The sequence below is a fragment of the Antedon bifida genome, chromosome 1, assembly GCF_963402885.1.
Source record: "Antedon bifida chromosome 1, ecAntBifi1.1, whole genome shotgun sequence".
Taxonomy (NCBI): domain Eukaryota; kingdom Metazoa; phylum Echinodermata; class Crinoidea; order Comatulida; family Antedonidae; genus Antedon; species Antedon bifida.
The window spans coordinates 12,599,955-12,620,723 of NC_136226.1; the positions used below are offsets into that span (position 1 = coordinate 12,599,955).

At 32.4% G+C, this 20,769-nt stretch overlaps 2 protein-coding genes and 1 non-coding gene across 5 annotated transcripts; 1 reads left to right on the top strand and 2 right to left on the bottom strand.

Annotated features, from left to right (window-relative positions):
- Positions 1-2,018: 2,018 nt before the first annotated feature.
- LOC144842758 (uncharacterized) lies at positions 2,019-5,586 on the bottom strand. Of its 3 annotated transcripts, XM_078699300.1 has the most exons (6): positions 5,521-5,586; positions 5,260-5,319; positions 4,707-4,882; positions 3,737-4,384; positions 2,714-3,163; positions 2,019-2,616 (listed from the first exon to the last, which is right to left on the bottom strand). In XM_078699300.1, exons 1-6 carry the CDS (start codon positions 5,538-5,540, stop codon positions 2,483-2,485), a joined length of 1,488 nt encoding a protein of 495 aa, XP_078555426.1. In that variant the 5' UTR covers positions 5,541-5,586; the 3' UTR covers positions 2,019-2,482. The 3 variants fall into 3 exon arrangements, with proteins under 3 accessions (XP_078555426.1, XP_078555409.1, XP_078555418.1); XM_078699283.1 differs by having other exon boundaries at positions 2,714-4,384; XM_078699292.1 differs by lacking the exons at positions 5,260-5,319; positions 5,521-5,586 and having other exon boundaries at positions 2,714-4,384; positions 4,707-4,954.
- Positions 5,587-6,561: 975 nt separating this feature from the next.
- LOC144834832 (lumican-like) lies at positions 6,562-16,420 on the bottom strand. The gene is made up of 8 exons (XM_078689790.1): positions 16,305-16,420; positions 16,005-16,076; positions 14,863-14,922; positions 14,584-14,652; positions 13,786-13,857; positions 13,288-13,374; positions 12,987-13,058; positions 6,562-6,634 (listed from the first exon to the last, which is right to left on the bottom strand). The coding sequence occupies exons 1-8, from the start codon at positions 16,418-16,420 to the stop codon at positions 6,562-6,564; spliced, it is 621 nt and encodes a 206-aa protein (XP_078545916.1).
- Positions 11,637-11,708, top strand: Trnad-auc (transfer RNA aspartic acid (anticodon AUC)). The gene has a single exon. It is a non-coding gene; the product is annotated as a tRNA-Asp (tRNA).
- Positions 16,421-20,769: the final 4,349 nt, after the last annotated feature.

Genomic DNA, 20,769 nt, shown 5'->3' on the forward strand with positions numbered 1-20,769 from the left:
ATTTTCAAGCAATATCATCTGTTACACTGCATATAAATGTATATCTTGGGAACAATTTGCTCCAATTTTTAATTCTCTCCGACCTGCCGTTACTTAGATATAGCAAAAAGAGGTCAAAGGTTAAAATTGCTAAAAATGGAATTTCCGGTCAATTTTACAAAGAAAGTTCTGTTAGAGGTAATATAAACATATACATTGTGAACAATTTGACACCAAAATTATCTCACTAGGTCCAGAATTTCCAGAGATATAGCATGTTTTTATATTGGTCAATTTTGAACTTTGACCCCTTATATCTCAAAAACGCTTCCTATCCTGATCGATTACCTTCCATATTCGTAATCTACGGAAAATTCTGGTCTAGTAAAGTTGGATTGCAATTTGTCCCCTTTCGGGTGGTGATATCCCCCTCCTGCTCCTGCCACCGGACTATTTAGCATGTAGAATAAAACTAGTAACAGTGGCTATATTAATAATTATATTTTTTATACACATAATGTACCTATTTCAAGCCGTTCTTAATTAAAATGGCGAGTATAATCATGATCATTGTTCATTAATATAACACTAATTATTATTAATAACTAACCATTTATGGTCATTGATGTTATCGCGTCTAATAATAAAATATTTTTTTGTTAATAAGCCCAAATTTTCCAGCCTTGATTTTACATTTTAAACGAAAGAATTTATTTGTTGTTAACCCCAATTTTGCAGTCTTAATAATGACCCTTTTCACAGTGCATTTTACATGATATTGACCGAGGGTTTTTACGCCTCTATAGCCACTGATCAATGTTCAATGCCATAATTAATGTACTTTTTAAAATGAATATTGAAATGTTTCAACATACCCAATTCAATAAAAGGGTCCGTTTTCTAGTTCAATCTTTTGATTAGAGAGGTTGGAGTTTCATTTTGAACGAAAGTATATACAAAATAAATAAATTGATTACGAAGTTACATGTCATTTTCACCTATCACCAAAAAACTAACCTTTTCAACACTAATTAATTGTTACGAAGCCAATTTATATTATATATTTCATTAAAACTGAACTACGGTAAATGAAGAGTAAGTATCAGTTAATATGAATAATATAACTAGTAGGTCTATGAACTTGCGTCCAGACACAGAACTGTGTCATTACTATCATAAATGTTGAAAAAACCACTTATAAAACCTTAAAAAAAAAAAATATAATTGTGTTTGGAGAAGGCTAGCAAACAAATAGATAATGTACAAACCTTTTTCTGGATTAATTAAAGGAGCAAGCGTTCCTAATACTCTGCTGCTGCTACCTAGACTGATTGTTCACCTTCTGACGATAATTGATTGATTGAACCCCCCGCCCCCCGCCCCCCACGGCATCTGATAACCAAGAAAAACATTTACCAGGACTGTTTCAATGATTTAATATCTGACGGCGTATTATTATAACATTGGCCTAGACAGTCAAAAGAAAGATTGTAAATACCTCCCTTTATGTTGACAGAGCCAAAATAAAGTTGTGACCATTATCGAATGATTATTTGACAGTGAATTATTATAATACCGGCCTGGTTGACAGCAAAAACGAAGTTATTATTTATTGGACAAGATTTTACAGATTTCTGTCTACATGCATCTATATAATACTGTATTATCAGCAAAGGCTTTCATAGACTCTCTTCTCCCAGACGTTTTTTGGGTCCAGCAGCTACCTATAAATTATAGTCGAGTTTCCAAATTCGCAAAACTGTCAGCCTTAGATACTAAAGCTACCGCTATGAAACAGCTTATTAATGAATGTGTCCTCCTGGGACATAGCTGGCTAGAGCCGCGGCGCGAAAAAATCCTATTAACTAACATAGATTTACTATACATTAAGCAGATTCAACATTATTGTTTTGATTAATAGGCAAAACATACAAGGAAATGACTTCATTGGAAAAGAAGTAATCTTAGTATTTGGGGAAATCTCCTGAAATTGTTCACAATAACAACAGATTAAATAAAATACTGTCCAGATAACAATGAACATTTCGTAGACTACTACAATTGTTTATAATACAAAACCAAAACCGCACTGTACAATATATTGCTTAAAGGTTTAAAATGGTATTTCCAGATATTATATTAAACAATTTGCTTATGTCAACATTATAGCTCAACAGCGTTTAAAACTCAGGTTTTTGTTGAGACAATACCACGATGATACACAGCACGATTTATTAAAATAACATCTCACATCTTGATCATGATAATCTGAATATATAATTTTAACATCGAATCTATCTTGGGATAAATATTTTACTAACAACTTATATTCACGATATTACTGAACTTGTTTTAGTGTGTTTAATTAGCATAATACAGTGCCGCCAACGGAACCATTAAATGACGGTAGGTATCCTCTAGTGAAATTAAAATACAGTAATTGTGTTTATTTAGGTAAACACAGATTAACAATAGATTGACAATCTACATTTTCAAGTCCTGATTATATGCCATCACTTGACGAGGCGTTCAATAGAACGATCTGTGAAGAACTCTCATGATTATACTCTGAATCCGGAACAATCTGGTGTGTCCATCCTTTACAAATACTCTCTTTAACCTTCTTCAGTAAATCAGCTGTATAAGGTAAATAATATACAAAGTAAGTATTATTACAATTATACAAATAGCGGCCTACATATTGATTATGCTAAAGTAATTAATGAAAACTTACCAAAGACTAACACTAAGATGGACAAGTTAAGCATCAGTAGAATAAACGGTGTGATTTCATGAAGAAGAATAATTGAATCATCTGTCGTGTATAAAGAATCATCCATGTCAATAATTGTACCAATCGATAAGTTAACAATTATGAAGATCAGTGTCAACAACTGAAATCTTTGATCCGATTTTTCCTTCATTGGCTCAAGATAAAGATGTAATGCAATAAGAATAACAGTTACAAATAAAGAATAAGACATGTTTGATGCTTCGTCGTCTTTGAAATTAGCGATAAGTGAAAGAATTGCTTTATTGTACATCTCAAATACTTCCCAGTACCAAAACCGTGAGTTGTATTGCTTACAAAAGAACTTTAATCCCACAATTTCTGGTCGTACACTATTAATATCTTCGTTATGTGAGGCATTACGTTTATATTTCCAATACAAAACGGCAACAACTGTAAGAGGAAAACCTATTACATACAGCAATGAAACAAACACGATGTTTTTGTTAGTATTGTACATCGAACCATTGTTATCTTCCAAATTCATAATAGAATAGTCGGACGTAAGTATTTTCTTTGCATAATTGTGATTGTCATCTGATGTAACATTAAATGTACGAATCGACCACGGACCTACGGCCATGATATTTGAGCAGGAATTTGCATACGTTAAGTACATTAACATGATTGCAATTGATAAGCATTTGTCTTTTAAACGATGAGCTGTGTAATCACCACGATATCTATTGATAAGGTGTAGCAGCAAGCAAACTGTTGACGCCAATATCAGGATAACAAAAGGTGTGGCTATACCAATATACAAAAGTGTATATGCATTCCAAGAACCAGACAAAATACACGCCGGACTGAGAAGATTAACATACCGAATAATGTCAAGATACTGTAAACTTTGTCCAACCGATTGAAAGTCTTCTGGCCAGTGAATTTCATTTATTTCAGATAGTATACCAAGGATCTGATAGAAATTGATAGCTATCTTCATGTGAGTGAAAAAAGAACCCATACGTGCGATACTATTTCTTTTATCTATCTGCCAAACTATGTATCCAACAACGGCGATTATTAAGATAATAACAGCAAATAGAATAATCATAATGAAACTCTTCTGACATTTATGACATTCGTTGAACAATTCGTAATAACCTGGTAAACATGCGCCACATAACCATCCTGTATAACCACTGGAACAATTTGCGTCGATACCCCCTACGCAACTTTCTAACCGTGGACATATAAACACAGCAGGTAATAGTCCATCGTAAATTGCATTTTTCAAAGCACCAGGATTACTTTCACTAAAGCTTTTGCTAACTAACTGCGTAATAAAATCATTGTACTTGTCTTTACTTTCTGAATCAAATCCCCAAAACCACCAGTAGCCCGGTAGCAATTGTTGAAAGTCACGTGCACAGTCGACACCTTCTGGACAAGGTGTGCACTCACCGAATCGATCAACACGATGAAAGTTATCAAGGCAATAACAAGCATTGAGATATGCTAATTGGTCAGTCTTAGTTCCACCTGGACATGTTTGACAATCAGTAATCGTAGTAGCACCAGCATTATGTGAGAAACTTCCATTTGGACATGGTTTGCAGTTATTAAGCCAGCTCTCTTCCTCACTCTTTCCCAACTCATCGTTGTAAAATCCTCCTGAAAATATACAATCTTACTGTAATTAAATATTATTTTGTTCCAAATATGTCATTCTTTTTCTCATTCTCACAGATTTCCTTATCTTATCGTTTCAAATGAATTAATACATTTTCAGTATATCATCTCTTTTACATGAAGGTTAAATAAAAACTTTACAATACCAATCTAACAAAAAAATATTAAACAAGCAGGTGCTAATTTCATCATCATCGTCGTCGTCGCCGCCGTCATTATCATCATCATAATCGTAATCATCGTCGTCGTCATCGTCATCGTCATCATCATCATTAATAATTCCTTTTTTTATTTAACAAATTACCTGGTGGACAAGCATGGCATTCTGGTTTCGCCTTCTCGTTGTTTTGCCGTAACTGGTAATGCCCCTGCTTACAAGGCTCACATATACCTTCAGTTTCGTTGCATACCATACCATAGTTTATATTAGTAAAATTAAAAAAGTCAAATATGATCTTAGTTTTATTCGTTAAACAATTACTGAAAAAAAACCAAAAAAAGCACTGAAATAATTAAAGAGGAATATATTTTTGTATATATTAATAGAGTAGTATGAGCGTAATATCTGGCCCAGGGCCGGCCAAACCTTTCTCAAATGTAGTTTAAACCAATGATATCCTTATAGTATATGGCAGATACTTACATACATTGCTTGGTTCCCACTAGGAATATTTGACCAATCACAAGTGATGGATTATTGTGGCTTGTGATTGGTCAACTCGCATGCGTTGCGTCGTCTACGTCCTTGCGTTGCGTCTCTAGTGGGAACCAAGCCTTAAGTAGATATCAATATGTTTAGGATGTGAGATGGAAAAGTACACAAATCCCAAAAGAACAAATGTATCAAATGTATTTACACTACTGTATTTCCAGACAAAGTTGATGGAATATTCGTCAATTGTCCACAGTCCAAGTAACTGAAAAAAGAATATTAATATTGATGCATATACAAATTAATATTGTAGAAATTGAATGTAGGCTTTTAATTGTATTAATTTAAATACATTATTCTATTTATGCCATAACTTACATCCACCAAAAAATAAAACAGTTAATATTTTTCCAGGACGCAATCAATCAATTTATCGTTCATAGTTTATTTTGTCTAAATTACTTACACAATTGAATTATTTGACATGTTAGAAAAGCTTTTCTCTTCGATAAAAGTGATTGGATTATTGAACAAGTACCTGATGAACAAAATAAAAAAACTGTGATGTATTGACAGAATTGTGATGGACCTAATAACGTTACTAAGGTGATTGGGTAACGAAAAAAAAAATCAATATTGCAGTACATGGTATGAATACACATGTTATATATTACTATACCGGTAGTCTACAAATGGCATAATAATTATTTTTCTTGTAATTATTTAACGTGTAAACAATCAAAGAGTGACATAATCTGAATTAGAAAAGCGTTTATTAATACAATTTCATTCTACTTACAGTTTTCTCATTACTCCATTTCTAAATGTTCCATTCGTTATATTTTTCAGCTTATTTGCTTGTAAATACCTGAGGAGTGAGGGCCAGATTTGAATACAAAATAAACGAAAACAAAGACCAACATTATCTAACATTATTTATGGTTTTACTAATACTATGTTTTTTTTCAAACTACATACTAGTAAAACATATTGTCCAGCATAATATATTATTATACACGACTAAATGTTCGTAAGCCTACAACTAAGAAATATAACAATATTATGTCAATTTTAACAATTTTTAGCCTCTTAACTTTTTGTGTGTGTTTTTGTAAATTGTATTTTATATTTATATTTTTGTATTTTGCCAGTTTTCAAATCACATTTCTGTTTTTTTAAATGGACAATAAAGTATATATGACTATGACTATGACTATCAACTTCTTCTAGTGGGTCACAAACCTTAACACCACATTAGACTTACCCAAATCTGTATTTCCCCCTTTTTTTAAATTTTAGTCCACCAGATGTTTCGATTTTTTTTCTGATTTCAAGCTTTTATTTTACATATGAAACGCCATGTGTGTCAAAAGAATTGACCAACCAATATTAATTTGAAATACAGGTTAGAAATTAGACTAAAACTAAATTTGGCCCAGTTTGAATGGATAAACAATTCAAACACTGTAAATATGTCATATTAAGTACATTATTATTTTTATTTTACTCACATGGCTTCCAAATCAGTATCATCAAATGCTCCATCTTCAAGGTACGATATTTCATTATGGTCAAGTACCCTAGTAAAAAGAAATAATCAAGACAAATATACAATTTAACTTAAAACCTATTGACTCTATTACTAATATTTTCGTGATCGCCACCGATATCGCTGCTGTCGCAGCCACCCAGAGGCTTAGGCTGGTTGCTGTCTGAGGGCTGAGCTAAAACAATTTGAAAATGTGGTATTTTTTTGCTACTTTTGTGATTACATTGTGGTCTAGTTTTAATTTTGTTAGTTTAAGCGGTGATATTATTTACACATATCGCGGATTCGAACTCGAACGTACTAAGCATTGATTTCAATGGCCACGGCGTTTTACTCACTGAGCCAAACCGTGATTTACGAAAATCATTCTGTTCAAGGATAGGTGTAATTAATTAAAACTTCAAAGACGCGATCATTCGATACGGTTGACTGGCTGCCGAGACTAAACACTGTTTTAATTTGGCGGCCCGACAGCGATTTTTTTTTCCGTACGAGAGTTCCTCCATCGGTTCGTTTCGGCCTCAATCGACTCTCTTCGGTATTCGGTAAGTCAGCTCACTGATGCGTGACAACATAATACTGTAGAATTTACAAACCGCGAGTTACTTTCACAGGCTCTCAGTCTCACAACAGTAAAAAGAATCTACACTAAATACGAACTTTGATTGACATTAATTAATAGATACTAGGCCTAGGCCTACTTAGTAATTACATTAAGAACCCAATAGCATTTTAAAGATATTTAGGCCTAGGTCTACGACCCAATAGTAGATATTTAGGCCTAGGTCTAGGTATTGTAGCTATATGGCTAGCCTAGCCACGCTTGTGTAGGCCTATGCCATGTATTACTTTTGAATTTAAAATGATTATGTACAGTAGGAATTCCTATGCACAGTGTATGTTTTTTATACTTTTTAAAATAATATTATTAAATTAATATTTATATTGTAGGCTGATGGAAATTTTACGTTAAAGATGTATTATCCCCAATCATGAAAAATAAAGATTTCAGACTTTTAATAATAGGCCATTTTGGGAGTTTTAATTCAATAGAAAAAAAAATGATTTCAATTATAAAAAAAAACAAAATATACAGTTAAATCTAACCAAAAACCCATTGCCTGACAGACAATTTGACTATTTGTTACTTTAAATTATAGTTTTTTTCCGGTAAATAGTTTTTTTGCCAATCCAATTTTTGGTCAAAGTGAATAACTATTATGTGACATTAAAATAACATATTCAACAATAAAATGTTTACAAAAATTGGGGGTTTTCTTCAGGGGGATAGTATATCGTTAAAATTAAAAACTTATATTTTCCAAGAGTCTAGATTCAAGAAATTGTATTGGCCCACTTAAAATGGAAATTTATTATATTTTTAAGAACAAAACAAACAGAATAATACATAAAAAATAATATAGCCTAAATCCTATTATTATTACAGTATATCATATTAAAAAATCAAAATATGAATATCATTAAAATAAATTAGGTCAATTAAAATCCTAAAAATACATTACAAAAATAACTGATACGTACTAACATCTTGTCATAATTTTATTTGAATCAAATTTCTTGTATGAGTAAACATTTCTTTCAATTACGGTAAGTACTTCTCTACGTTGCAAAAAAAAATAACAGAGAGTTTGCGAAATGTACTAATATTTTATTTGGACTTATTTATAAATAAATGCTGATGCTGTGTGTGTGTGTGTGTTTACTGTTTGTGAATCTGATGATACATTGGTTTGTGGCTGCCTATACAGTATTATATTATTAACATTCTAGGCCTATTATTATTATTATTACACCCAATAATAATAATGCTCTTACCGTTACTAAAACTATGAGGTTCAGTACTACTATTAATATTTATTATTATATTTACAGTGAGTATAGTATAGTAATGTATAAATCACTCGTGAAAAAAAGCTGCTCACGTTTTGTCTTGTGGTTGTTGTCACGCATCAGTGAGCATCGGTGGCTTACCGAAGAGTCGATTGAGTCCGAAACGAACCGATGGAGGAACTCTCGTACGGAAAAAAAAATCGCGGCCCGACATGGTATTTGTAGATCCGGCCATGGCGGTACACAACAGAGGAGGAGGCTTAGTTGATACGTGATGAAACACGTCAGATTACTGTTATTTTTTGCCCTTTTTTTTTAGTGTTTATCATTAAAATTCAAGAAAGTGATGTAGCCTATTGTGTGCGGCCTCTCAATAAACATCAGTGTGTCAAATGTGAGCACGTACCATTCAGCGACTTCGGAGGAGATACGTGAAATTACGCAAACAATTTCGTAGCATTAATAATATTATATTGATACTTACAATTCAGTTAGGTTTTTACAACCTCTAAAAGCGGCTTTTGAAATTGTTTTAATTTTATTCCTATTCAGGTACAAGTATTGAGGAAAAAAATACTTTGATTGAAATAAAGATCCATTTCCAAGTGAAGAAATGTGATTGTTATCCAGCTGACTGAAAATAAAATATCATATAAGTTGTTATTTATCATTATTTAGGAAATGTGTTTAATTTCTGTAACACCAATATTTACCTGTGCCACGCATAGGGGTACTTAATGTATACGGTAACAATTTGTTATTCATTATGAATGATCTTTGTTTTACTGGAAAATAGAGGTAAATAAATGTAACTTCTGATATCATCATCATTAACATTTAATAAAATAAAGTGAAAATGAACATTTAAAGAAGCACAAAATAAATGTGATGTATGGCAGTATGATGATATGATATAAAACGTTCAACATGTTTGATTCAAAATGGATACCATTTAGAAACATTTCAAACGGCTGGCATGGTTAATTTAATTCATTCATGGTGGTGTTCAAATGCAAGTATTACCCATTTAGGTGACCGTACCGATACGAGTTTGTATACATTCCTAAAACTTCTATGATAAAGGATCTATGTCAGTATTTATTTAAGTATTGTTTTTAAAAAGTATAACGAACTTAGTTACACTTACAGAGAGTCCCAGATTTGGAGGTTATACAATGCTGAAGGAAACACAGTTAAAAAATTGCTATAGGCAGACCTTCAAAAGAAAACACAATACAGTATAAATATCTTCAACTTTATTACTCACTTTTGTAATAACACAACTGTAAAACATTCAAGTACAAGAGCTGATATGAAAACGAGACTCGCAACCAATGTCGTGCAATAAATATCACGTGCCAAGTGCCAAGCAGTATAAATGTGCTTTTCCCAGAGAGATGTTATATTGACCGATATTAGAATGTGGTGTAAGGTATACTTACAAAATCTGGACACCAAATAGATCTTTAAATGCTTCTGGATGAATATCGCCAATCTGATTATTATGAAGTCGTCTGGAAACAAATTAGATTGAAAAACACAATATTCTTGATTGATAAAACTAAAGTAAATCATTTTAGATTAATAAAGTTTGAATTAATTAAAGATGTGTTGCCCCTTTGACTAATTCCAAAAAAATAAAAAAATAAAGATTTCGAAAAAATTGGGTCATTTTGAAGTATCATAATAGTTAATAACTTTCACCAAAAATTAGTCGAAAAAAAGTCATTTAACTGAAATACAGATGTTTTTTTTGTTCCAAAAATAACTTTGACTTCCAGTCAAAGTTTTCGATTAAAATATATCTCATAATGCAACGCGTTTGTTTGGCTACTCTGTATGCATAATTATAAAACTTCCTCACGATCTGTGTGAAAACACCTTCTCAACCATGACGAGTTGTAAACTAATTAGCACCATGCATACTTGTGGTTGGAAATCTTTGTTTACTCGTGACGATTTTCCAGACGAAATGGAATCAAATTAATTTACCTGTTAATTACGTAACGAATTCGACTTAAAGTGAATAACTTTAATATTACTTTGATATGGCCAATTTAAATTTAGAATATTTTGACCTTCATTTTTTGTGTTTCAAGGTACAATACATCATCTTTAAATTAAGTACTTACAGAGACCTTAACCAAGTTGAATTAACAAACAATCTTGCTGGTATCGTGGTAATTTTACAATGTGAAAGATGTCTGTAATAAAATACTATATATATCATTATCTATATATATAAATTCAAAGGCAAAATACTGAAAAAACGACAATTCTGTGGGTATCAGTGGCTGGATCTCAATGGAGATACAAAAAAAAAACGAAAAGCTAAATCAAAACGATAAAGTAAAACAGCCAGAAAAGTTAGCAGAGCTTTCGGGCAACACTAGCCCTTCATCAGTGCAAGTGAAAGAATTTGGATAAAGTCATAGCATAAGAACTGGCAAGCGCAACAGAGATCAAATTGATACAACCTCATCTTTCATTCAGTATTTTTATTCACGAGGCGGGATCTCCGATTGATCTCTGTCTCATTCTCACAGATTTCCTCATCTTTATCGTTTCAAATTAATTAATTAAATTTCAGTATATCACCGGGCGGTTTAGAATTAATGTTCTTTGCCTCTTGTGTGTATATATATAAAAGTATCTCTTCTGAGATCCCGCCTCGTGAATAAAAATACTGAAAGATGAGGGCGTATCAATTTGATCTCTGTTGCGCGTGCGTACAACTGAGGACTAGTGCTGTTCCGCCGTACCACGCCGAGAATGTTAAAGAGTCGTTATCCAATCGAGTTCGAACAATACCATGAAAGCCCCAGTGGTCTAATGGTTAGGACATCTGCATATCAAGCAGGCGGTCCGAGTTCGAGTCTCGGTTGGGGCGACTTTTTCTCATTCTCACAGATTTCCTCATCTTTATCGTTTCAAATTAATTAATTAAATTTCAGTATATCACCGGGCGGTTTAGAATTAATGTTCTTTGCCTCTTGTGTTTATATATATAAAAGTATCTCTTTTGAGATCCCGCCTCGTGAATAAAAATACTGAAAGATGAGGGCGTATCAATTTGATCTCTGTTGCGCGTGCGTACAACTGAGGACTAGTGCTGTTCCGCCGTACCACGCCGAGAATGTTAAAGAGTCGTTATCCAATCGAGTTCGAACAATACCATGAAAGCCCCAGTGGTCTAATGGTTAGGACATCTGCATATCAAGCAGGCGGTCCGAGTTCGAATCTCGGTTGGGGCGACTTTTTCTCATTCTCACAGATTTCCTCATCTTTATCGTTTCAAATTAATTAATTAAATTTCAGTATATCACCGGGCGGTTTAGAATTAATGTTCTTTGCCTCTTGTGTTTATATATATAAAAGTATCTCTTCTGAGATCCCGCCTCGTGAATAAAAATACTGAAAGATGAGGGCGTATCAATTTGATCTCTGTTGCGCGTGCGTACAACTGAGGACTAGTGCTGTTCCGCCGTACCACGCCGAGAATGTTAAAGAGTCGTTATCCAATCGAGTTCGAACAATACCATGAAAGCCCCAGTGGTCTAATGGTTAGGACATCTGCATATCAAGCAGGCGGTCCGAGTTCGAGTCTCGGTTGGGGCGACTTTTTCTCATTCTCACAGATTTCCTCATCTTTATCGTTTCAAATTAATTAATTAAATTTCAGTATATCACCGGGCGGTTTAGAATTAATGTTCTTTGCCTCTTGTGTTTATATATATAAAAGTATCTCTTCTGAGATCCCGCCTCGTGAATAAAAATACTGAAAGATGAGGGCGTATCAATTTGATCTCTGTTGCGCGTGCGTACAACTGAGGACTAGTGCTGTTCCGCCGTACCACGCCGAGAATGTTAAAGAGTCGTTATCCAATCGAGTTCGAACAATACCATGAAAGCCCCAGTGGTCTAATGGTTAGGACATCTGCATATCAAGCAGGCGGTCCGAGTTCGAGTCTCGGTTGGGGCGACTTTTTCTCATTCTCACAGATTTCCTCATCTTTATCGTTTCAAATTAATTAATTAAATTTCAGTATATCACCGGGCGGTTTAGAATTAATGTTCTTTGCCTCTTGTGTTTATATATATATATATATATATATATATATAAATCCAAAGGCAAATTACTGAAAAAAATGACAATGCTGTGGGTATCAGTGGCTGGATCTCAATGGAGATACAAATAAAAAAAGCGAAAAGCTAAATCAAAACGATAAAGTAAACAGCCAGAAAAGTTAGCAGAGCATATAATATATATGTTTATATGTTTATATATGTTTATATGTTTATATATATATATAAACACATTAGGCAAAGAACATTTATTCTAAACCGCCCGGTGACATACTGAAATTTAATTAATTAATTTGAAACGATAAAGATGAGGAAATCTTTGAGAATGAGAAAAAGTCGCCCCAACAGAGACTCGATAAACACATTAGGCAAAGAACATTAATTTTAATACAACAACACACACACATAGAAATAGAGGGAGATAAAAAATACGTAGCTTAACTTACATTTCACTTCCTGATGGAATATTTGCGAATGCTCCTGTTGACAATTTTGATAATAATTGATAGCCAACATGTCTGTTAAAAAGTAAATAATGAGCAATCAATTTTCTAAATGTCCACGATGTCTCACCAGGCCTATTTTAAAACAATCTGAATGTCTATACAGGTCTAATTATTTGACAATGTATCTATTTCTTTCAATACCTGATTTAATTTTAAAAATATAAAAAAATAAATTTTTAACGTTATTCTGGTAATGTTATTTACACAGAAATCCAAAACAACAATTTATGAAACAACTTACATAACAACTTTGTTTGTTATTTCTTTATTACTAGTAAAGAAGAAAGAGTTTTCCACCAATTCCTTAATATTATTTTCTCTGAGATGTCTATAAAATAAAGTTGAAGTTCCGATTTAAAAAACAAGTCTTATTTAATGTACCGTCTGTAACATGATAAATAATATAGTATGACGATATCTTACCAGTTAGGCATATACTAAACAAGAAGAAATATTTTAGCATACGATATCCCGCCTAGATGTATAGTGGATTGTGACTTAAACTGCTGATAGTAGGCGTCAGTCAAGTTCGCGTCAGATTGCGCGTACAACATTAGCGACTTTTCGTTTTCATGACGCACCGCGGAGGTGTAAAAGGATAGGATGTTCATTAAAAAAGTCAAGGTGTTGAACGTATAGTTATGAAAAACTTTAATTTTGTCGAATAATTCAATTTTGCTTTGCAATATTTTTTATCCAAAAAAACAATAATAATATTGTAATAATACATTATACGTACATTCTGTTAATACGCTGTAGACCAGCAAACGTAAATGGTTCAATTTGCTCCAGAGCACTATTACTAATGTCACTGAAATATACAAAGAGTGATTCAACATATTTTATTATTCGTAACTAATGAAATGTTTAAACGCAATGTTAGTTAAGTTTTGATACGATACGATTAAAAAAAACCCAAACAATCGATTTTTGTTTATTATATTATTGTTATTTTACTGAAAACTATAATTAAATTAAATTACATAGACGTACCTATGCATACAATTTTTTTATTTCTTTATCATCATTAGTATTATCCTCATTCTCATTATTATCTTTATAATAATTATCATCATCTTTATAATTATTATCATCATCTTTACAATCATTATCATCACCTTTGTAATCGTCTTTTTAATCACCTTTGTAATCACCTTTTTAATCATCTTTGTAATCATCTTTGTAATCATCTTTGTTATCGTCTTTGCAATCGTCTTTGTGATCGGCGTCGTCGTTATCGTTATCATTATTATAATTATTAATACCAGTATAATGATAATATAAGCCTATTATTTATAAAACCTTACATATTTCTAACAGAAGATCCTTGGAAAGTCGTCCTCGTTAGCTTCCTAATAGGATTACCATTCAACATTCTACAAAATGCGATAAAAGGTATGATTTGTAATTAATTGATTATTTAATTGTTGACTGAATTGATGCTACAGTATAACATTTCTCTCTCTCCTCATACTATGCTACAATTCCTCAGGGGGATAAAATAATGGCAGATGAACTGATGAAATAATTTACTTACATCCTGTCAAGTTGAGGTAAATTTGTAAATGCTCCATCGACACACCTCAAATTATTATAACTCGCAGATCTTTAACATAAAAATATTGAATAAAGAATATTGGGGTAAATAATTATACATTATGTGCATTATTATGCCAAAGTGGAGACAGAAAACAAACGAATAAAAAATGTTTTAATTAATGTATAATTACGATGGTATAATACATAGTAAGTACTTAAACAGCACCAGACATACACTTAAGTTTGGGAAAATGACAACATTTAGCTGATAACTTACATTGCGGTTATTGTATTTGGAAATGTTGGCAATTTAGTCAAGTTGTTGAAATCTAATGATCTAAAAAGAAAATATTCACCATTTTATCATTATCATTACATCTATTAATTAATTTATATGACAGATCCGTCAGATTTCCGGCGGAAATGGAAAACTTACAATATGGCGTTTAAAATAAGTACCTGATACTCAATACTCGCTCTTCCTCGCTATCCTGAAAACCTTCTATTAGTTCCACTAGTAAAGGAAATGGGAAACAGCAGTAAGGAATTTTAGATTTGAGTGAATGTGCACGAAGTTCACCTCCACGTGGATCGCAGTCGACTGTTACTCGTCGACATATATAGGAATGGTTAGATTAAGTGGACACTCACGTTGACGTTTCAGTGAACGTATAGTCTAGTAAAAGTATGGTAAAATACACATAGAACAAATTGCAAACGAATTGTTTTGTCTGGTTGATATGGTCCAAATGAAAGTTTACCAAAATCGGACATCAGGAAGTGGATTAATTAGCATAAATTCAAAATTGCCGCCATTTACCATTTTAAAGCCCTGTATCTCTTGAACAGACGACTTAAGTGCATTGCGAGTGGATGCAAATATAACATTAAACTTCCAAATTAGCATAATAAATATGTTTTAAATTAGTCATAGGTACGTCATAATGTAGTTGTGACGTCATATATTATGTTATAACTGCTTAAATGACATTATCCTATGCTAAAAAATCTATAAACTGTAGGAAAACAAGTTTCTTAACATTTTCTTGTTTTTACCAAAATAAGACATCAAAAAGAGGGTTAATTAGCATAAATTAAATATGGCCGTTATTTGCTATACCATTTGTAGCCCTGTATCTTCTTAAAGGTTGGTTTTAGACCCGAAAGTGAATTACGAGTAGATAATAATAAATAGGATATTAAACTTTTCTTGAAAATTGATAATTCACAGTTAGTAATATACGTCCACTCGTACTCATGTCAGAGAGCGAACGGCAACATGCAACTGAACAAAATCTCAAATTTGGCAGTCATAGCATAAATTGGCGTCATAGAGTAGCAGTCGTCGTGGAAATCTAAAAGTCCCTATAGTATATTACGTCAACGTGAGCTTTTGTATCTATGTAATTCAAAACTTACATTTCAAGTAATTTGGAAAGTCGAAGTAACGCATCGCTGGCAATAGTTGTGAGGTTGTTATTGTTCAGATATCTTTTAAAAAAAAGTAAGAAACAAATTGATATCTTAACTTTCTACTTTAAATCAATAACATTTTAGTACTCAATGGTGAGTTAAATGAACATATTTAAAGGATAATAATATGGAAATATAATATATACGAGAAAATCAAAAGGTTCATATACCATGAAAAATAACCCAAACAATTATTTTAAATGATTATGTTTAGTTTGGAGTCACAAAACTGCTTATGTAATTTACAAAGCTTTTCCGGGTATGTATGTGCATGTCTTTTCAACCCTGTCAAAGTAGTATCTGTATTTGGTGTATTTGCTGTTATTGGCACTAGTTCTTTTGTCCTCAACCTGTGTTCTCATTGTGTTTTAATAGAATATATGGACGGGAATTAAAAACATGAGTAATATTATATTTAAAAAAACTGTAGTCCTGTATTAAAAAAAAAACAAAGGGTATAAATATAATATAATCGAAGACAGAATAAATTGTTATTTTTATAACATAACTCATATATTTTATAGTTATTTTAATTGTTATTTATACAATAATAATAGAATAGATAAATATACATAACCGTTTATACTATCTAACTAACGCTCTTTTAACGTGTCCCGATCAAATGACGTCATGATCAATAAAAACAATAAAATCGTTATATCGTGAAGATTGTAAGCCTAATTGATCATGACGTCAATTTGATTGGCTATTTCACCGAAGACAAAATACATTGTTATTTTTATTGTTCCAGTATGAAAACTTTTATCATTTCTTTTGTTTTCTGTAGAAAATCTGTATATTTATCATTTATCTATTTATCGTCGTTCATTCTCGTGCTAGTATAAACGGGCCTTTATGCTTTCTTATGGAACGCAGTTTACGCAAGGTATTGGTGATGATGAAAATTGCATCAATAAAACGGCGTTCCATACAAACTTATCAAAATCATCCTTCTATTCAAAAGAAATATGTACGTCGCGCATGTGATATAAGTATCAAAATCTAAGCTATTAAAAAGTAAATGTGTATTTAAACTCACAAATGTGTTGTGTTTTCAGGTATTGCAGCAGGTAAGTGAACAAGTCCACGTCCACTGCAATTGACTTTGAACCAATTGGTGTCGGGCGGAGATTCACAGATACACAGCAAACTGTCATCATTATTATTGTGCAGACAACCCGAGTATGCATGGCAACACACGACGAAGCTATAGAAAAGAATAAAAGTAAACGAAGAACGTAAAAACATTTTCTACGTTTAGTACTGATCGCGGCCAGGCTGCAGTAATACACTCAAACCCAAATATTTTGCTATTACGATTAATGTCAGAGTCAAATAGGCCTAGTTAAAATTACATGTTACTTCCTCCTACATTATTTTCCAATGAATGAATCTTTTCAGTTTAATTCTTGAGATCACGATCACGTGAAAGTCAAACACCTTTAGTTAAATATTCTATTATTATAGAGGTTTTATTAAGAATTGGTTTCCTATTCTATGTTTATAAGGGAAAAGTGAGATTTCTTCCCTTTTCGGTGTGACGTATGCGGCTTTAATTTTACGCCACAAAATCGTCTTAAAATGAAATTGTCTTTTATATTCTCAGTTATGTGATCACCATAGGCGTATATTGGATCGGGCTATTTTGAGCAGATTTATCAGATATCTAGCTGCTCTTATTTAAAGAGGGTAACCAAGCAGCATATGCTGACACTCAAGGGACCTTCATAACAACCTCGCTGTTTACGTTAGACCAATAAAAGATAAATAACCTTTTTAAACTCTTTTTTTTGTATTTTTATGTGATTTTAACTTTGAACAAACGAAAATAATTTCAAACCATGTACTATATTTTACCGTGTTTGACCATGAATAAATGAAATAAATTGAATTGAAATCGGGAGAGTTGAGACGCCAACTCTTTCTCTTCCTTACTAAGCATAAAGAGACTAAACGTATAAGCACTATAATTATAGTTTATTCGTCCTGTAATATGCGAGTTCTTTCTGTTAATAGAATAAATAAAAGAAGCAACACAATAATACAGATTGGCTGTAACGTTAAACACCGCCCTCGGTCGTTTCATAAAGTTTATCCGTAATAATAAGTGTGTCCCAAACGCAGTGTTCTACTGAAAGTATATGATGCAGAGTCTCTGTGATTTTCATGTATCAGATATTACACATAGTTTAGTTCAATTCTCAAACCAATACCAGTTGTCTTGGAAACAAATATTGCAGCTATAGATATTAATAAAGAACAAGGCCAACAGCCATTAAGTCGCGTGCTACAATGCATAGTGATACCGGACCGACAGACAGACCGACAGACAGACCGACAGACCGACAGACCGACCGACATAGTGAACTATAGAGTCGCGTCCACGCGACTAAAAACGGGCAATTGGTAGAGTGTTTGAGGGCGCTGGTAATAATATAATCACACATTGTAGGCCTATGAGAAGCGTTAGTGTAGTACATAGTGTTGATTGCGAATCAATTTCAATCAGCTTAGTGTTTGTTTAGATCGCAAGTTGGCAAGCATTTATTTCTAGAGAAAATATTTATTTAGTAAATCAGTTTTAATGATTCTAGCAAATTTACAGTTACTGTACATTGACCAAGTTAGAGTTGGATGAAATAGATATTTTTGTTTAAATTGTAGTTATAAGCAATCTGGTACTTCAGTAATAAAAAAGGAATATAAAATGTACAAACTAAAATGGACAACACATATAACTACGGTATACAGTTACAACCCCTTCTTTCGGAAACTCGGTATACGTATTCCCGTATACGAAAGAGGGGCAATATTTTAACACTAGGTTTAGTAACGGAGAACTTGGTTGAGTCCTGAATGTATCCCTAAAATTTCATGCTGTATTTGAATTTCAAGAATAATGACTGTGTTGAATTGAGGCATACTTACGTACTATCCAACTAGAATACCGTCTAATACAAAACACTCGTTGTTCCGGTAAGAGCGGAATGTTTGGGCTTCAGAGGATACCCACCTGTAGTTTGTATTATATTGGCGAGAAAGTATGCTGTGATACCATTCACTAAAACGTGTGACTAGGCTATAAGTTAATTAAACTGAAGAAATAATCATTAAATAGAATTTAATTTGTAACAGCCAATAATATTGAAAAATGCAATGGAAGGCTAAAGAACAGCGGTAAACAGGTAATAATGTATCCGATTATGTTTGATATATATGCAATAGGTAGGTACTAATAACCGTATTTACAACATGCAAAATGGATAGACCAGATGGAGTATATTCTCCCCTCGTCGAACTTATTTTTACAATCCTGGTGACGCCCATGGATTGCATCACGATTTATACAATACAAGCTAATGTGCATTTTAACTCACAAATGTGTTGTGTTTACGGTAATTCCAACAGGTAGGCCTAAGTGAAAAAGCCCACGTCAACTACAATTGACTTTTATAACCAATATCTGTGTTAGGAGATAGATACACACAGAACTTGATCTCAGCTTACATTGTTCATTCAATCAGCCAATGCAAAAATAACATAGCATAAAAAGAAAAGTAAACAAAAGTAATTTCATACTTCTACGACTAATTTTATTGGTTTGGTCGCCTAATAATGTCAGAGATCAGTGTTGGAATTATACATGAAACATATTTACTTACTTGTTCCATATTTTAATAAAAATAATGACAATAGGCCTACATTCCATTAAAAGCAGTGCACTGCAGAGATGAATTGTGAAACTGTCATCAGTTTACAGTATAAACAAATCTATCTAAAGTAAAATTAGATACACTTAAAACAAACATACCTCTATAGCAGCATCAAAAACAAATTAATTGTTCCATCTGTCTCTGCACCCTTTCTGCTTGGCACTCATTTAAATTAAGTTGAATATATCCACTAATGATGATTGGTCAAAATGGAACCAAAATACACTCAGACCTTATAAAAAGGGTCAACAAAGACTTTATATGATGCGTCAGCTAAGAAAATTTAATATTGACAACACAATTCTTAAACTTTACTATAATTCTATGATTTCTAGTGTTATTTCATTCTGTTCTACAATCTGGTTTAACTGTTTAAGTCAAAAAGATTATGCATTATTAAATAAAATAAATAGAAGGGCGTGTAGGATTACTGCAATGACCATAGATGATATGACATCTACCTATGAAAATACTGTGATCTCTATGGTAAAGCGTATCCTATCACAACCTTCTCATCCCCTCTTCAAAAAAATATAATTTTCTCCCATCATTAATCCGACTTCAATCCCACCGTGTGCGAACAACCCGTTATTCCAAATAATTTATCCCTAAGTCAATTACAGTTTTCAACAACACCGTTACTAGATAATTTCGTTCTGTTTAAGTAATTTATTGTGTATAATATTTTGTGCAATTTTGTATAGTGTGTATTATGTTCTTATGAAAAAAAGTAAACAAAAGTAATTTCATTCTTCTACGACTAATTTTATTGGTTTTGTCGCCTAATAATAATGTCATAGATCAGTGTTGGAATTATACATGAAACATATTTACTTACTTCTATATTTTAATAAAAATAATGACAATAGGCCTACATTCCTCTATAAAAAAGCAATGCACTGCAGAGATGAATTGTGAAATTGCAACCAGTTTACAATATAAACAAATCTATCTATCTAAGTAAAATTAGATACACTTAAAACAAACATACCTATATA